Source organism: Carassius gibelio, chromosome B16 (assembly GCF_023724105.1).
Source record: "Carassius gibelio isolate Cgi1373 ecotype wild population from Czech Republic chromosome B16, carGib1.2-hapl.c, whole genome shotgun sequence".
NCBI classification, from domain to species: domain Eukaryota; kingdom Metazoa; phylum Chordata; class Actinopteri; order Cypriniformes; family Cyprinidae; genus Carassius; species Carassius gibelio.
Genome location: NC_068411.1, coordinates 16,130,957 through 16,148,296, shown reverse-complemented (window position 1 = coordinate 16,148,296; position 17,340 = coordinate 16,130,957). Strand labels below are relative to the sequence as shown.

At 37.1% G+C, this 17,340-nt stretch overlaps 1 protein-coding gene across 2 annotated transcripts; it reads left to right on the top strand.

Annotated features, from left to right (window-relative positions):
* The first annotated feature begins 289 nt into the window (after window positions 1–289).
* Window positions 290–13,323, top strand: LOC127974363 (DNA-binding death effector domain-containing protein 2). 2 transcript variants are annotated; one of them, XM_052577571.1, is made up of 7 exons: window positions 290–455; window positions 919–1,066; window positions 1,279–1,733; window positions 1,812–1,931; window positions 4,092–4,220; window positions 10,828–11,218; window positions 12,038–13,323. In XM_052577571.1, exons 3-7 carry the CDS (start codon window positions 1,283–1,285, stop codon window positions 12,042–12,044), a joined length of 1,098 nt encoding a protein of 365 aa, XP_052433531.1. In that variant the 5' UTR covers window positions 290–455; window positions 919–1,066; window positions 1,279–1,282; the 3' UTR covers window positions 12,045–13,323. The 2 variants fall into 2 exon arrangements, with proteins under 2 accessions (XP_052433531.1, XP_052433532.1); XM_052577572.1 differs by lacking the exon at window positions 919–1,066 and having other exon boundaries at window positions 306–455.
* The last annotated feature ends 4,017 nt before the right edge of the window (window positions 13,324–17,340 follow it).

Sequence of the window (17,340 nt, the reverse complement as noted above, 5' to 3'; positions counted from 1 at the left end):
TAACAACATAAATAAATGCACGACCATACATCATTTTACTTATTACTAAAGTGCATGTTTCGTGGACTACAACTAACGTGAGCACAAAGATGCTTTAAAAAATTGTATAACGGTAACGTTAGTTCTTATAAAGTAACTTGTTTTCAGACTACGGTAAATACGTGTATACGTCTACTCTCTTCTGTGTGTTTTATTTCCCTTCTCAATATGGCGACATTTCGCGGACGATATCTCATAAACGTGACGTGACTGCTTTGTCGCCATGGAGCCTCGATCTACAAATCATCTGAGAGTGAATGTACTTTGGAAACACGTCTGTCTATCTGCGATTGTTCGGGGCTCAGTCAACAAAACCGGCTCGCGCTCCAACGGTGTTTTTCCATTTGAGTTCTGTGGGTGTTACGAAGGGGTTAGAACAAGAGTGTAAACACAATCCAGATAAAGAGTTTATACAGGTAAGATACTTGTTTAACCTCGGTTATTGACGTAAAATATGAGTGTTTTATTTATACAGCAAATATCAAAAGAAAGCAAATCAAACCTTGTTGTTTAAAAAAACACAATTCCTTATCCGGGCGTTAATAACAAACATGTTGATAACAAATGGAGTCTTGTGCAGTGTGTAACGTTAGTATGTAACATGGTCCTATTAGGAATTTATTTATTTATTTTTATTCATCGAGAGGTTTTGCTGCAGTGTGATGTCAGGTTAGCTCATAGAAACATCTAGACGCGTATAGAGGCGGAAGTCCGCTGCAGGAATGTTAACTGACGCCGCAAAAATGAACATTTGGACGTAGTCTCAACCTTCAACCACATCTTTCCTTCCCATAACTAAACGGTGTTATACAATTAAACCGAAATCCATGTCATTGACTCTTTTTTTTTTCTTTTATCACCTCGGCTCTGTTCCCTCAGCTGGAACGTGACGTTATATAAAGAGCTCACGTGACCCTGCGCGAGAGGAACGTTTGACGGAACAGCTGACGGAGGGATTCACTGAGGCCAGGTCACCACAGAAACGCTTTTCGGATCAAAATAACTACGCTGTTTCCACTAAGATAGTGTAAATATCTTTCTATGTTGTTTTTGTACCACTTGGAGACACAAAAATGGATTTCAATGTTTAAATAGAAGTTTATTTTAACCCACAATCGATCCTGATAAGTTAGCTCGTAGGCTAACCTACAAAGAATGTACAGTGTACTTCGCATTTTTGACAGCAAAGTTTGTCTGTTTGTTTCACATTTAACATTTACGTTTGTTTTTCTTTACCAGACCCATGGCTTCAGCAAAATGCTCGAGATATTCCTTGTACTGGGAGGAGACTGAGTGCCTGAGCTACTATGAGATGCTGTCCCTCCATGAGATCTTTGAAATCGTGGGCTCCCAACTCACAGAGACTGATGTCGAGGTTTTGTCCTTTCTTCTCGATGAAGCTTATCCTGGAAAACATCCCCTTGATCCAGAGGGATGGACTGATGAGTTGCCTCCAGGTCCTGATGGGCCTTCGCAAGGTAATTCTCCATGTCCTCGCCTTCTGAAAACATGGCGAAGCATACAGCGGCAGAATGAGCCATGCCTCAGACCCAAGAGTGGTGTTGAACTGCTGTTGGAATTGGAGAGACGAGGATACTTGAGCGAAGCAAACCTCAAACCTTTATTGCAGTTGTTGCGAATTCTGACACGACATGATGTCCTGCCTTTTGTTTCACAAAAGAAGAGAAGAACAGGTGAGTATCAAAAAACAGTGAATAGTAATCAAAACCAATAATTTTTTTTACATACTAATGTGTCACCTGTACTGTTAGTGTCTCCAGAACGAGAGAAGGTAGAATACCAAGCGGTGGATACCAGCCGGGACACACAATTAAGCTCAATCACAGATATACCATCCTTGGGAAACACACTAGATCACCAGTGGAGAGCAGGTGTGAAAAGATTGCGCTTAAATCTCACCACATACATTTATAAATGTATTTTTTCTGATGTTGTTTGTTAAAATTTTTGTATCTATATTTTTCAGCCTTTATTGGAAATATATTAGAATATTGTATAATATCATCACCTTATTTTTCAATGCATAAGCTGTTTTCTGTGAACGTGCAGAACTTCTGGTTCATTGGCAGAAATGAGTAAATAGAATCACTGTTGCACTACACTGAATTTATTTTTATGCTAAAAGGTTAGAATAATATGATGATAAAAGCTAGTATCAGACATAAAGGACTGTTTTTGTACATTTAATATAACTAGAATTGGAAGACACCAGAAGCCTTGGAGTTTAAAGTTACCAATGACTGCACCCAGTTTAACATTAAAGGTCCCCAGAAGTGCCTTGAAACCATAGACTTAAAAAAAAAAAAAAAAAAAAAAAAAATGGATTTCACAGCTTCATTCACTTCCATTGAAGCAAAATGAAGCTGCCATTGTCTCAATAGGGCGTTGCCATATTATGCTGACTTGGGACCAGTCTGAGCTGTAAAAAATGACTTGGAGCCACGTCCCACCCACACTCCCACAGAGTCAATCGCAAACACATGCCCCTGACCCTTTTTTAAATTGGCCTGAATGGTCCAATTTTTGTCTGCTGATTTTTTCATATAAGAGGCTTTTGTTAAAAAAAAAAAAAAAAAAAGGTTAATACAACTCCAGTCTTTAACTAAAGATGCAGTAAAAGTTCGTTGGCACCTCCGTTCACTCCGAGAAGCTGTCAGTCTCAGCTGTCAAAATATATTAAGTGAAATTGAATTATTTCATTTGTCTCACATCCCATTAGATTACATGGAGAGGGTGGGGTTTATGACCTATACAGGGACCAGACACCTGGGGGCGATCTAAATATAATGACTTCAGTTTTTAGGACTAGTTCAGCACACTTGCTTAATACACACAGCATTATTCTATGTGGTGACATAATTTCAACTGAAATGGGGAGACAGGGCGGGGCATATCAAGCAGCCCCACCCCCCTTTTAAAACATCTAATAGTGTTTTGTTTATATCTTCTAGCGCCAGAGCCATTGAGCTCAGTAAATCCGCATTTGACATCCACAGTCTAATAAATTACCTCTTTATGTTAGATACAATATGAAACTCATAGTAAAACACAATAGTGATCATAATCTTGCTGAAGTGTTCAATAAATGCCGCCTAGTGCATATGAATCGCTCTGTGCGATCACATCTCTGGATGGGACCCAAAATCTGGCGCAGACTGTGTTCACTGCCACGGTTCGTGTAAGACAGCACGAAACCAGACTTCAATCGAAAGCATATTACCACTGTCTGAATCGTTCCCTATCACCTACATTGTGCTCTACACGCCATTCACTGTACAGGAAATACTACACTGTGAGGCATCTGTTTATAGTGTAGAGGGCAGGCGCTTCAGATTCTAGAGGGCATTTGATTGGTCAGATTATTTAATGAGAAGCTGAAGTACGATGTGATGTCAAAAAAATGCGAAAGTGAGGAAATGCAATCTTCTAAATGCGAATTTTTCACTGTTTCGGAGCACACTGGCTTATAGATGACCTTAAGACTAACGTATTGATACTAACGCCCAAAAAACCTTTCATTTTGATTTAATGGGGACTTTATATGTGTATAATATAATATATGATATAGTATATTAAGTATACTATATCATATATAAATATATAAAAAAATATTTAAAATATTTTCCACCCTCTTTTTTCTACCAAAAACAAAAAAACACTTAAAGGATATTTTATCACTTTAGTTTATGCACTCCAGTCTAACAATGCATAGTAGCAGCTGTATATTTTCTATAATTCATAAATCTATGAAAATATTTTATGTTAGTTATGACACAAAGTTTAAACTCATTAAAATAAAGAAATTGAATTTAAGTTTCCCTTTTTACTGCTTACATTGTAGTCTTGATTAAACTAGTAGCAAAGACAGCCAAATGGCCCAGTTTGTAGGACATAAAGCATATTAAAATGATACACCTTGTTGCTTAATTGTATATATGTGGAGTCTAAATGAGTAAATGGTGAATATTCAAAACATTGCCAAATATTTTCATCCCAGGTGGTTGTGTATTAATGTATGTTTGCTTTGTTAGGGACTGGCTCTTCTGTGACGACAACCACCCCTGTCCGACGGAAGCGAGGTAGAGGTCACCACTGGGGCAGAAAATCTAGGGGCAAGCCTGAAATTCAGCCTCAGCCAACACCCAACAAAGTGACCTGCGGTAAGATCACTTTTTATCATCATTGTTACACTTCTTCTTTTGTTTAGTCTCTCTTTTTAGCATTTTTTAAATGTATAAATCTTTGCCTTTCCATTTCTCTTATCTTTTTGTTTGATTTTATCTATAAAACGCTCCACAGTGTACCTTAGCGCTCCATTTCTTGACAGTTTATAAATAACCAGTCACCCATTCATTAGTGCTTGAACTTCTAATGCTGTCAGAATGAAAGTGAAACTGTCACAAAAGAGGTCCATGTTAAACGTGTGTCATCATTCATCCCTTTGTGAATTCCCTGAACTCTGCAGTATTATCTCTCTGAGTTTCATTCTGACTGGACTCAAAGGCTGCTCACACCAAAGCATCTTTGTGCTTTTGCTAGATGGGAGCTGTCCTGCCATCAGGGCATTGCTAAAATCTCTCCAGAAGAGAGCACATGAGACACACTGAGTGGCAATAATGGCACAGTAGGTAAGGAAATACCAAGATAAAAACTGCTTTCTCAAATTTCGCCAAAACTGTTTGCCTTGAAAGAAGTGGTTTGTGCAGTATTTTTTTTTCTGGAAGGACTTTTTTTTTTTTTTTTTTGGGACATTCAGAACTCAAAATAACAAGAGCCATAAATTATTTTACGCTTCAATTTGCGGTATAGCATAAAAAACCCACCTCATTTTTCTGCAAAATACTCTTGTGGGAGCTGAATGTCTCATAATAATGTTTAAATAATACAGATACACGTCAAATAATTTATCAGATTTAATCAATATAATAGGTCTTTGTTTTTCTTGTAACAGTGCAGATACATCTATTGTAATCATTTAAGCTGCTTGGTCTTGCTCACTGTCTTAACTCTTTTCATCATCCATTCACAGTGTATATATATATATATATATATATATATATGTATATGTAAATATATATAGACCGATATATGTAAATATATATAGACCGATATATGTAAATAGACAGATAAAACTGATTTTCACCATCAAATGTGTTTTTATAATGTGTGGATTCTTGAAAATATGTATTCTGCATGAGCCACACATTAAACCTCACTTCTAAAAACATAAATGAAAATCAGGGAACTCTGTGTGCCAAGGTGGATGAAATTCAGAAGATAATTTAATGCTAATATTTTAACAGGATAAACATATTTAAACATGGAGAAGTTGTTGTTGCACTCCTTAAACACGCTCAAGTATCTGCATCCAGCCTTATTCATGTGCCATGTTGTTTTTCAAACGTGTTTGAGTCAGACTCTTGACATGTTCTTCGTTCACTTCAGATGCTTGCCACTAGTCAGTTGTACTCTTCTGTTACAAATAGGGTTGGGAATCGAAAATCTGTTTAAATTCCAGAATTCTATACTGAAGGCCAGGAATTGAAAATTTGTAGTAGAATAACTATTTCGGTTCTACCTATCAGTTCCTGTGTGCACATCCTTTTTTTAGGTGGTGAAAAGGGACTGTTAAATAGTTTGTTATTCAAAAACACTGATTCATCCAGTAATGAAACAAGTAAATCTTGAGTGAGTCACTGAATCACTCAGTTCAATTCAATTCCATTTCAATTACATGAGATTCCATTGTGACTCTATTTTGGACACAGACAGCTTATCATTGAGTGCAGTTTTTATGTAGTTGGCTTTTTGTTCATGGTGTTCAGTAGCCATGAAATTTTTTGCAAAAAGAGACAGAATAAATATATTTGATATCTGAATGTTTGACTTCAGTTTAATCACATTGGAAACGAAACTAGGAATCGATAAGAATCGGAACTGTAATTGATAATTTTCAAACAAAACCCAACCCTATTACAAACGCTTATTGACCTGCCTGTACTAATACTGCATGGCTTTGGTTCCTCATTATGTGCACTGCGGGGCTCTTAACACCTCATTTGAAGCTGCTTATTTCTCTGCATATTCATTTCACCTGCTTAAAGCATTTAGCTTTTGTAAAAGGCTAATCAGGAAATTAGAAAATCTTTTTTTAATTTTTTTTTTACCATAGTCTTATGTACTTACCAAAGTGTGCCAGTAACAGCTGATTTAATCATTTAAAAAGGCTAATTTGGTGCAGCCCAGTATTGCTTAATTGTTCATATATTCCTTCTTACTCAATAACATTGTAAAGCCAAGATTTGTTACAGATTTAAAGTTGTGAGCATTTCTGTTTGCGTTGTGCTTTAGACTTGCCTCAATTCCCCTGCTTCCTTCATGGTTCGATTTCTATAGAGGAAAGTACACTCACATTCTTTGTTTTTATCTCGGTCACATTTTTCATCAACTTCTCTATCCCTGTTTCTGTTCCTTTTCATTTTCCTTTGGATAAGCAGTTTTCAGTGTGATTAACTCCTGTGGTGTGTCTGAATGAAATTTTTCTGTGAAGAGATTATTGAATATTGGGCCACTGAGACTGAGCTGCATCAGCCTGTATTTCCTGGTGTCTCATGCCCAGTAAAACACTCATTATTGTCACTATACTTATTTAAAGCATCAATCCTCTCTCTTCTGTACCTGAGCTTTGATGCAGCCAAGGCTAGTCTACTGTCTGCATTGACCTTTTTTTTGTTTAGTGTGATGAGAACCCTTTGTGCCCTAACTTATTCACCTGTCCCTTAAACATTAGGTTACACTGCACTGTGAGCTTTTTTTTTTTTAACCTATAAAATGTGCGTACTTCAATCTTGTATCAAGTTTCAATTTGAATGCATTCTATTCACTACGAGATCCTCCCTGTTGTTCAGATTCTGCCATACAACTTCCAACATTACAGTCCTTCTGTGCCATGATTGACCTATGAACTTTCACCTTTGTTTTACACCTGAACTAGCTGTACATGCTGTGTGCTGTGTTGACTCCACATTTGATCTTGGCAGGTTGACTCAAGATTGAGTAGAAAAAGCAGGAGAATGGATAGAGTGAAAGAGAGCGCTCACAACAAAAACAAGTGTGTGCTGTCCGCTCTGTCCGATCACACACAGTCAAGACTTGTGTGTGCTTTAACTCACGCGCCTGGTCCATGTCCTAAGGTAAAGAACCCCCTTCCTAACTCGCATAGGACGAGGGGCGAATCTAATTTCAGTTTTCAGATGTTGCTGTCCACTTCCCAATGACATGTGCTATGAACTTAATTTGGGAACAAATGGGAACAAAATCCTCTCTGGAGGGGTTGTTGGCCTCAGTGTTTCACAGAACTGACTCATTAAATACCATTGTGTATGTCCTATTAATTCGCCTGTAATGCAACATTTCATTACATGACTCAAATTCCGCACAATCCATGTTCAAAAACAAAACATTCTACAGTCGTTGACCAAACTCCGCCCTAAAGCTCAGTTTTGCAATGATTTGCCCTTACAAAATCCTCCTCCGTGAACCTTTGCTGGAGCAGTTCTGAGGAAAATGACCCAACAGTTCTTGTTTAGACCCATCCCAATGTTTTGTATTTGTGTTTAGGCTTTCAGTATTGGAACGTTACCTTAGATACCTTAATTTATTCAATCAAATTCTGCCATTGTTTTAATTTTTGTAGAATAAAAGTAGACACTGGTTGTGAACTTAGTAAAATAGTAGTCCAAGCTCATTCTCGACCAAAGGCAATCTTAAACCTGCAGCCTCCATAGGAATGAAGTAGTAAATGTTGCTTTTACACACAGACAGAAGATTGTGAATATGAACTTTGCCTTGCTTGACCAAAACAATAAGACATAGCAAAACTGTTGCAGCAACATTCATCCAAAACTGCTTGTTTCTCTCTCTCTGTCTTCCTCTCCTTTCTCTATGTCCACAGTTGAAAAACGTACTGACTCAAGTGTCAGGAACAAATACAAGTTGGCCATCCTCACATACTAAGAGAGGGAGAGAATGAAAGGGGGAAAAAACGATCAAAAGAAAAGCCTGACCCTGATATATGGGTACAGTTGGTCAGCTTTTATGTCCTCATTTCTCTCCCTCCATCTTGGTTTGTTGTTCAGCAGGAAAGAGGGATCGAAATAAGTGTGGAAGCTCTTCGCATGGAGCAACACCCCATAAAATGACGCACCACATTTTTATTTGATTTTTAGAAACATACTGTTTGTAAGAAGAAATTTACAACATCTTCAACATATAATATCTGAATATTTCTGAATACATGTTCTTTTTCTGAAATGCTCTGGGATGCACAAAATGCACAATAAACATAATGCTTACCTTCACTGTGCCACTTATTATAGGTACCTTCTGTCTACTGAAACTGGAAGCTTCTGGAATGTCCTGTATTAGTTTTGAGGAGCTCTGATAATGTTTGTTTAATTTAACTAAAAAACTGCTCTGTAAATGTGTGCTGTGTTTAAAAGAACGTTAAATAACTCTTGTGTTTCGAGTCTCCTTTACAACCTGCATTACTAATTATATTTGGGAGACCACCATTATAGCCACAATGTCAGCCTTAATTGAAATGCTTGTTTTGGCTGGTTTCCTTGTCAAGTGTTACGTTAATTCTTCATCAGAAATGGATAATCTTAAAAAAGTGTTTAGTCAAGACCATTGTGTGAATTTTTTTTTCAATTATATGAATCAATCTTTTAGTACAAAAATCCTTATAGGCATGGTGAAAGATGCCATACATTGCCAAATAATTTGCAGCAATGTTCTATACATGCATACAGTTACACTGTCTAGCACATTATTCCTGGTCCACATGTCTCGCATTTGAACAATCTTGTAATTACTGTACCGTTCAAAAATTTAAGGGGATAAAAATGGTCTGATACTTTTTCTATATCAAAAGATTTAAAAATGTAGTTTATTCCTGAGATGCCCTTTTTTTTAAGGTGTCCTTTTTTTACCATGTAAATATACATATAAATACGAAGTAATATTAATTAACTACATTGTACTTACTGTATGGTTAGGCTTTGGATTAGGGTTTCTTGCATGTAATTAACTTATTATTATAATAGTGAAAACATGTCATATGTAACTAGAACACTTTAAATATTATGTTATCTGTTCCTATTTTTGTGATGGCAAAGCTAATTTGCAACAGCCATGATTCCAGTCTTCAGTGTTAAGTTATTACTTTCTTTAATGTGCCGATTTTGGTGGTCAAGAAACATTTGTTTATTCATGTTGAAACCAATTTTGCTGCTTAATATTTGTAACAGTGTCAAAGTCTGTATTTCTCACTTTTGATCAATTTTAATGAGTAATTTTTCTTATTTACTGACTCCAAATCTTTGGACAATAGTGTACCTGTAATTATATTTAATTATATATCATTACATTTACTAGCTAAGTCATATAATGTATACCTGATTAATTATAGAATGAAGGGCAAGTGTCCAGTCATGTATTTAACTCCAGTCACTTTAGGAATAAAAATTATATTTCCCGAAGTGCTGCGGTTCACAAGCAATCCATAAATACAGTACATTCAACATCTTTTCACTAATGAATAAGTGTCACTCAAACCCTTACGTTAATGGTTAGTTTTTCATGTTCACTGTTGCTTTGTAAACGTCCCAACAAGCAAAAAGGTGGAGATTGCATTGGATCGTTGGTTGTAGAAAGGTTGGATTTGTGTTGCAGCAATGTTCTGAAGATTGATGGGTCCACTTCCTCCTCTGACCTCTGAACTAATGACATGAAAGGAAATGACATCACTGCGAAGCTCTGGTTCAGTATGTATACTCCAATCGTATTTTGCCATCTTTGTTCCCTGTGCTGTTGCATGACATCAGTTCTACCTCCACTGTTTGGTAAAGCCAACCTGCATTAATCTGCGTTAATAACGACCCCTACAGAATTTGGATCTACATATCAAACCATAAATATCACCAGATCTGTCGCCTGAAACTCGAATGCAAGCCAATCTCTGGATTTTGCTCGAGGTGCTTTCAATCCACCTGAACTTTCCGAGCGGCCTCAGATCATGTGCTTTAAAACTCTCTCGTCTTCGTGATACAAGTGCAATGTTCAGTAAACATTGTTTCCAAGTCCTGTGTGCCTGCGAATAATTTGAAAGCCACCTCATGATGAATTTGTGCAAAACCTAAATCAGCCTACTGGTTTCACTTGCAGCCTCACTGACTACAAGTGAAAAATCAGGGTCAATCGACTCCAAAAATCTCGACCTCCAACAATTTTGAGGATGTTGACCTCAGTTATCCAGTAGATCTCAGAGCTGATGCCGTACCAGAAAGAGTTTGACTTTTGTGCCTTCTGGTTTAATACCTTTTGTCCATATATAACCAATCAAAATTTAAACAGGGCAGGAACTTATTTTTAGGCAAATGTATATGAATCAGTGCTAATTTTTAGTTATTTTTCAACCAATTTTTGAATGTAAACAAACTGAATTTCAAGTCTCACTATCACTGTAGTTTTTCCCCTACATTTGAACCCCCACTGATTTGTGTCATTTCTTATGTTCTTCTCCTTCCCCCTGCTACTGTTTTTCTTCTTTCTCTCCATCCTTGCTGCAAAAAAAACTTTGCACACTGAATCTTCTCAAATCCATTTCCATCCCCTCATGATTTTCTTTGCCCCTTTGCATGCCACCCTTCATCCTTCATCCCACCCTCCTCTCTTTCTCTGTCTCCAACACTCTTCCGCTCTCAGATGTCCGGCTACGTGTACGTGCAGAGTATTCGGAGCACGAGTCGGCCCTTCGTGGAGGAGTTTCTTCAGACAAGCAGCAGCCGTTGGAGAGGCAGTTTGAACTGTTCAGCCGAGCGAGTGCACTGCTCCGTACCCGGGATCTGGGCTGTATTGTTTGTGATATCAAGTTCTCGGAACTTGCCAACCTGGATGCCTTCTGGGCAGACTATCTGAGCGGGGCGCTGCTCGAGGCACTGAAAGGAGTCTTCATCACAGACTCTTTGAAAAGGGCAGCGGGGCAGGAGGGGGTCCGGCTGCTTGTCAGTGTGGATCAAGATGACTACGAGGAGGGCAGGAAGCTGTTGCTCAGGAGCCAGACACATAATGGGACAAACTGGGGAGCACAAAGTTTGTAAGTACTTTTATACATTTGAATTTGTGGGGGGTTTTGTGGTCTGAATGTAGAGTTTTATGCAGGCTTTACTCTCTCTCTTGCCTCTATAGAAGCATGTAACCACCAGGGGGCAGTAGAAAACAATTGTCTTGTCCCCTTTTATACAATATGAAAAAGTGTTATTTTAATATTTTGAATTTTCTTCTTTTTTATTTTACTGCCTTAAGGTTACAGTTTATGTACTGATTTAAATTTTTTATATTTGTTTAGCTTTTGTTTTTTATATTTCATTATTTATTAATTTGTATTTTTTACTTCAGCTTATACTAATTTTCACTTGCCAAGGCTATATTTCTGCTGTTTATTTATTTGAGCTTTATGTGAATTAACCAAAAGGATTTCATAGTTTTATTTAACAAAAACAACACTGGGGAGAACCTTATTAACAAAGATTAAAAAATATTTTTAATGCTGTCATTGTACTAAAGCCAAAATATTTATTTTTAAAATATTTTCTAGAAAATCTTAGTGTTAGCTTAGTGTTAACTTGACAATTTTTTTTTTTTATTAATTTTATTTTGAAAGTCATTTTCGCAATAAATATCTTTCCAAATCAGTTATAATGAGAACAGGAACATACATAAAGATGATCAATATTATATAATATAACAATCACTTTCTGTAAATATTCAAATATCTTCTTCTATAAGTATCATCTTTAGTTAATGGCAGTTACATTTATTAGTTACATTAGCTTTAACAGCCTAAATAAAATTCCCTGAATCTCAGATGCCAGTTTAAATCTTGATATTAAAGTATATTTTGTTTCCATCACAGGCCCTGAGAAATGTCAGTTTCACGTGGGACCTTCAACTATGATGGATGAAGAAAATGTGTTTTGCCTTTTTATTTCATTGCCCATTGAGTGTTGGTGACCCTGGGAAGGAGAGCCTGTTGGAAGAGTCTAGATTAAACTGGACAGCTGTTTTTTGGACACTGACTGTTTCTGAAGGAGAAAGAATTGAGTGTGCAGAGGTTAGGTTCAAATATAGGGCCGTCTTTCTCTCTTTCTCTCTCTCTGCTGCAGGTCAGTTTAAACATGGACAAATGCACACCCATAGAACACAAAAGATGGAGGTTCTGCATCTGTACCACTCAGTCTGACACAGGTGGTATGTGGATAGAAGTTTTTTTTTTCCAAATGTGATGTATGAATTTAAAATAACCTCTTTGATAAAAGATAGGAAAGATGGGAATACACCACAAATATGTAACCCGAAAAAATATATGAATCAGAGAATGGTTAATAAACATTCAAATGTATAGTTATCAAAAAGATTGTCAGGATTTTTATTTTTGTTAAATCTCCTGTTTGATTGGATTGAAGATTGAATGGTAACTTCATTGTTTAAGAGTTTGGGATGCTAACACTGCTTCAGATGACCAAATGTACACTTCCACCATTGGACCATTTAATTTGTTGTGTAATTTAACTGCTCCAGAGTGCTCTGTTGTACTGCTTATAACAGTCGACTTGGATAACTTTGGAAATCCTTCATACTGTACCTGATCGGAACAAATCTATCAAAGTTGCCAAATTTGAAGCTGTATTGAGGATGGGGAAATACTACAAGATGAAACTGAGATTAACTCTGCTTTTTTTAACAAGGATTTTCTACAGTGTGCACCGCTGTGAGATCACGTGTCCCAACATCTGTTATTTGTCTCAGAAACAAGGTCATGGATTATCAAGGTAAACTGATGATAGAAAAATGATTGTTAATTATAATTAGAAGACCTGTGATATGACACCAGCCTTGACACAACTGGATTAACCTCTAGTCATGTTTCTGGACTTAAGTGTTCTTATGAAGAAAGAATTTGTTGACCCTTTTGTTACATTTGTACTCTTATGACAAAGAAGATAAAAGTTCAGTAGTATTTAGTGGTAACGGAGTTTGGAACAGTCCAGTCATGTCACTCATGTAAGTGATTTTTGAGTGGAACGTCGAACGCTTTTGTGTTTTCATGTTTTTGTTTAAAATTATATCACTTAATATTGTTTTGGACTATGTACATTTATGTAACTGTATAATTCTTAATAAAGTCCTGTCAGAAAATAATTGTCTTTCTGATACTGTGTGCTAAAATACCTTTAATTTCGGGGGGTTTTTTTATATTTTTGGGAAATGTTGCAGTCAAATCCTCCAAGTGGATTCCTGGAAGTATTGCTGTTTTTTTTTTTTTGTGTTTTTTTTTCAGTCAATTCATGATAGTTTAAATAGCATTAATTAGAACTGAGGTGTGTATCTTTTGACTGATATTTTTAAATGAAAATGCATTAAATGCACTGTAAATGTAACTATTCTTTTCATATAGGGTGTAAATGTAACTGTACCGGTTTGCTTGGAGCACAGTGTTTTGGAGAGAGGCCTCTGAGCCTTCGGTGATTTCACCAGGTATACCATGTTCCTGGAGCAACACTTCAATCAACCAATCAGAATAGAGATATAACTTTTCAGGAAATATCTGTTTTAGGCTTAAAATCAGGGCTGATGGTAAAATCAGTGTCACCCTTGTTAATCAGCTATCATTTCCCACTGATTTTAGGAATAAATGATGGGTAGGGTTGAGTTTAGGGGTTGGGATTGGGTAGAGTATACATTTTGGGACAATAATGTTGATCCAGGAACCTGTCTTGGCGACATCACGGTGACCCTGAGAACTTCACCGCGTTTTTTTGTGAAATTCGGTCATTTCACCAGTAGATGGCAGCTATATGTTTGATCAATCCCAGTCAAACCTACGCAAAACATACTGAAGTCATCAAATGAATAAAGGGAAATTAAGATTACAAACAAATCTGATGATTTTCTCTCGTTCTCGTCCATACAGAGGCGCCTTTTTTCAGCGGTCAACGCGTAGTCATGGAAACCATTAGAGGTAGCGCGAGACACATGAAGGATTTGCGCACGAGCACACACCCTCCACCCGACCCCCTCACCTTTCGCCCTTAATTTTAAATTCAGGCTCCTCACCCGATCAACCACCACCGCCCCCCCTCCCACAAAACCACCCCAAAATATCTGCCCTCTCTCCACCGTTTGCTGTGTCCGACTCTTTTCGGCGTCCGAGCAGCTCTTGGCGTGACGCATAGCCTACGCCGCGTTCATCATCGATGGAAACGCTGGTAATGTTGTGTAAACAAACTCACAGCTTCATACAGTTATTCTTTTGCGTATGTATCTGCAACTTTTCCATACCATGACGTCATCCTTCTACTTTACTCGCTCTTTCTGTTTTTGCCTCCCTAATGTATATTGGTTTGTACTTTATGCCTGTTCTCTGCCGTTATATTCCATCAAACCGTTTCCGTCTGAAGTTGTGCCGTCTCGTTTAAACCCGTCCCGGACAGAGGCGGACAGGGTTATTGCCTGTAACGATTTCTTGCTCGGACCGGGCTTTTCTTTTTATTGATTAGATAGAAATGAATTGATGAGACAGCCTCCTCTCTCTCTTTCTCTCTCTCTCTCCTCTCTCTCTGTTGGTGCTTCTGCGTGTGTTTCTCTGCATGCTGCAACTGGCGCAGGGCATCGCGGGAATATTTGATCTGATTTGAACAGCTTAGATCACCCTTTAAAATATGCGATGCCCTCGTGTTTTACAGTAATGCTCCTGCGAACATCTTGCGATGCTCAGATTTGTCGAGGGATGATAAATACACTGCTTTCTGACACCATGATTGAAAAACGCTTCAGTTACGGTTTTTGGCCATTAGCCTACTGCTGTTTGTTTTAAAAGTGCAGACCAAAAACGAGCTATTAGCCATTATTATGATATAGGGGAGGAATATAAAGGTTTACGAAAGGTCAAAGGCTTTATTTAGCAGTTTTTGACAAACGTTTGAAAATCGAGGTTAAAATGTTACCCTTCGAGCTTTGGCTTTGTTGTGATGGTTTGGTAGGCTATTAATATTTCCTTTATTTCTGCCTAATTGTGCGCGGTTACGCGCGTATAGGCGTGCATCTTCTGTCTTTTTCTCTGGAACTGAGGAAAATCTGGACTCCTTTGGGAAGCTTTGTAATCATCTGGTCGATATTTGTTTGGCGGCCTATCCTTGATAACGACGTTGTAATAATGCCATCACGCAGCATCAGCATGGCCAAAAATCGATGAGCAGACTGAGTTAATTATGAGAAAATCAATTAAGAGGTGGAGATTTTGGCTTTAAAAGGGCATTCATCGCTAAGGTAAAGGGACAGAATAAAGAAGCCTGTTCACACATTTCTGGGCTCCGTCTTCTCACTCCTCTCGTCTTATTCAAGACGCGCGACCGCTCGGTCACTTTCTCCGTGGCTCATGCTGCTAAACTGGCCTGCATGTTTGCAATTCTGTCAGCCGATCATAAAATACATTTACAGTGCTGTAATGGGGCTATTTCATTACAGCAGGTCTTTTAAGATCATCTGCAGGTGTTGGTGATGGCGAGAAGCGCGCGGAGATCATCACCCTTTTCCTCATAAACAAACTGGGTCCGACGAACAAACAAACGTGTTTCGATGTCATGATTCATAGTGAACAGTTCTTTCTTTTCTTTTCTTTTCTTTTCTTTTCTTTTCTTTTCTTTTCTTTTCTTTCTTTCTTTCTTTCATGCTTTTTTGTAGTTATGGGTTTGTAGAGATTGGAGGAAAGGTGGAGACGTTCTCTTATAAGTTGACATAGTGGAGATGAGCCATCAAATATTTGAAGAGCCTGACTCTCTGTATATGTGCTCTCACGTTTAATGGCATACACGGGCACATGTACCTTTCATTGGTTTAAGATTAACTGAGAAATGACACACAGCAACCTCTTCACGGCTGCCGTATCTGAAGATGGACTACGATCTCATTCAATCTTCAGGACTCATCATCGATGCTATATTTGGGAGGTTTAACATGATGCAGTAATTGTGAGAACCATTAGGACCTGGTCATCTTTAGTTTAAAAGTTTTGAAATATGAAATGCATTATTAGGCAATTTATAGAATTTTCTCATGCAAAAGGCTCTGAAGACGCATATCTCTTTAAGCTATTAAAACTGCATAAATCAACACTACATTATGATTTTAATAAAGACTTTAACTGAAAACCGAGTTCTCGTGTTATTCAAAATATATCCTGATTTTACCATTAAGGTATAACTAAAGAGTTATGAAGTTTGTATATGAACTGAAACATTTCACAGACGTGATAGCCTAGGCTATTTTCCACGCATTTACTCTTTTTAGTCTTTGAATTACGGGAAAATAATAATCCAGTCAAATATGCATATTAAAATATCTGATCTGAATAGCTTAATGGTCTAATAAACATAACTAGATAAATTCCGTCCCCCGGTTTCCCTTAATTATATACAATCCGGAGATGTATTTCTATAATTATTGTAGTCTTTAGATTCTTAATTGTTTAAATAGCCAGATTTATATTTTGAGTAGCCTATGTAGCCTAAATGTTATCTTAGCATTTTTTTAATTAATGACGACGATTATTGACTAGATTTTTAGTGACAAAAATTGTCACGTGTTCTGTCATGTTGTTGTTAATATAATCAGACATTTATTTAATACACCAGATTTATTTTAAGTCTAAAATAAAGAGTTTAACTGATATGCAAATTACTCAGCATTACATACGACCATAAAACCTTGCAGTTTAGCGTTTATACCCATGTTAATTAATAGGCCTATAAAACACAAACAAAGTGATATATATCGAAGGAATGCTTTGTATGCATCAGTTATTTTAATAAATCAAATTATTTTGGGGTAAAACAAAAGTGTCTTGACTTTTCCAAAGATGCAATAGAAATATTAGCCTGGGCTATACAATTTGAAATAGAAAAAAAAAATCTTATTGTTAAAAGCTTACAAAATATAGCCTACTCTTTCATTTAATAACAATGCAGCAGTTTTTGTGGAGACAAGATTAAATCTCTCTTCAGCAGAATGGTGGTCCTTTATATCAACACTTCAAATATTAAATCTTGCAAAATAATCTGTTTTTGATACAATGCAAATTAATAATATTATCGACATTATATTCATGTCATAACCAAAGTAGCAATGAGAGAAGCACACACATAAATAACAGCGGTTAAA

Excerpts from the sequence above, each read along its gene's own strand:
- LOC127974363 (XM_052577571.1), top strand. The coding sequence starts at position 1,283 with ATGGCTTCAGCAAAATGCTCGAGATATTCCTTGTACTGGGAGGAGACT. Across the intron at positions 1,932-4,091 it reads AGATCACCAGTGGAGAGCAG|GGACTGGCTCTTCTGTGACG; the intron begins GTGTGAAAAGAT and ends TTGCTTTGTTAG. Across the intron at positions 4,221-10,827 it reads ACCCAACAAAGTGACCTGCG|ATGTCCGGCTACGTGTACGT; the intron begins GTAAGATCACTT and ends TTCCGCTCTCAG.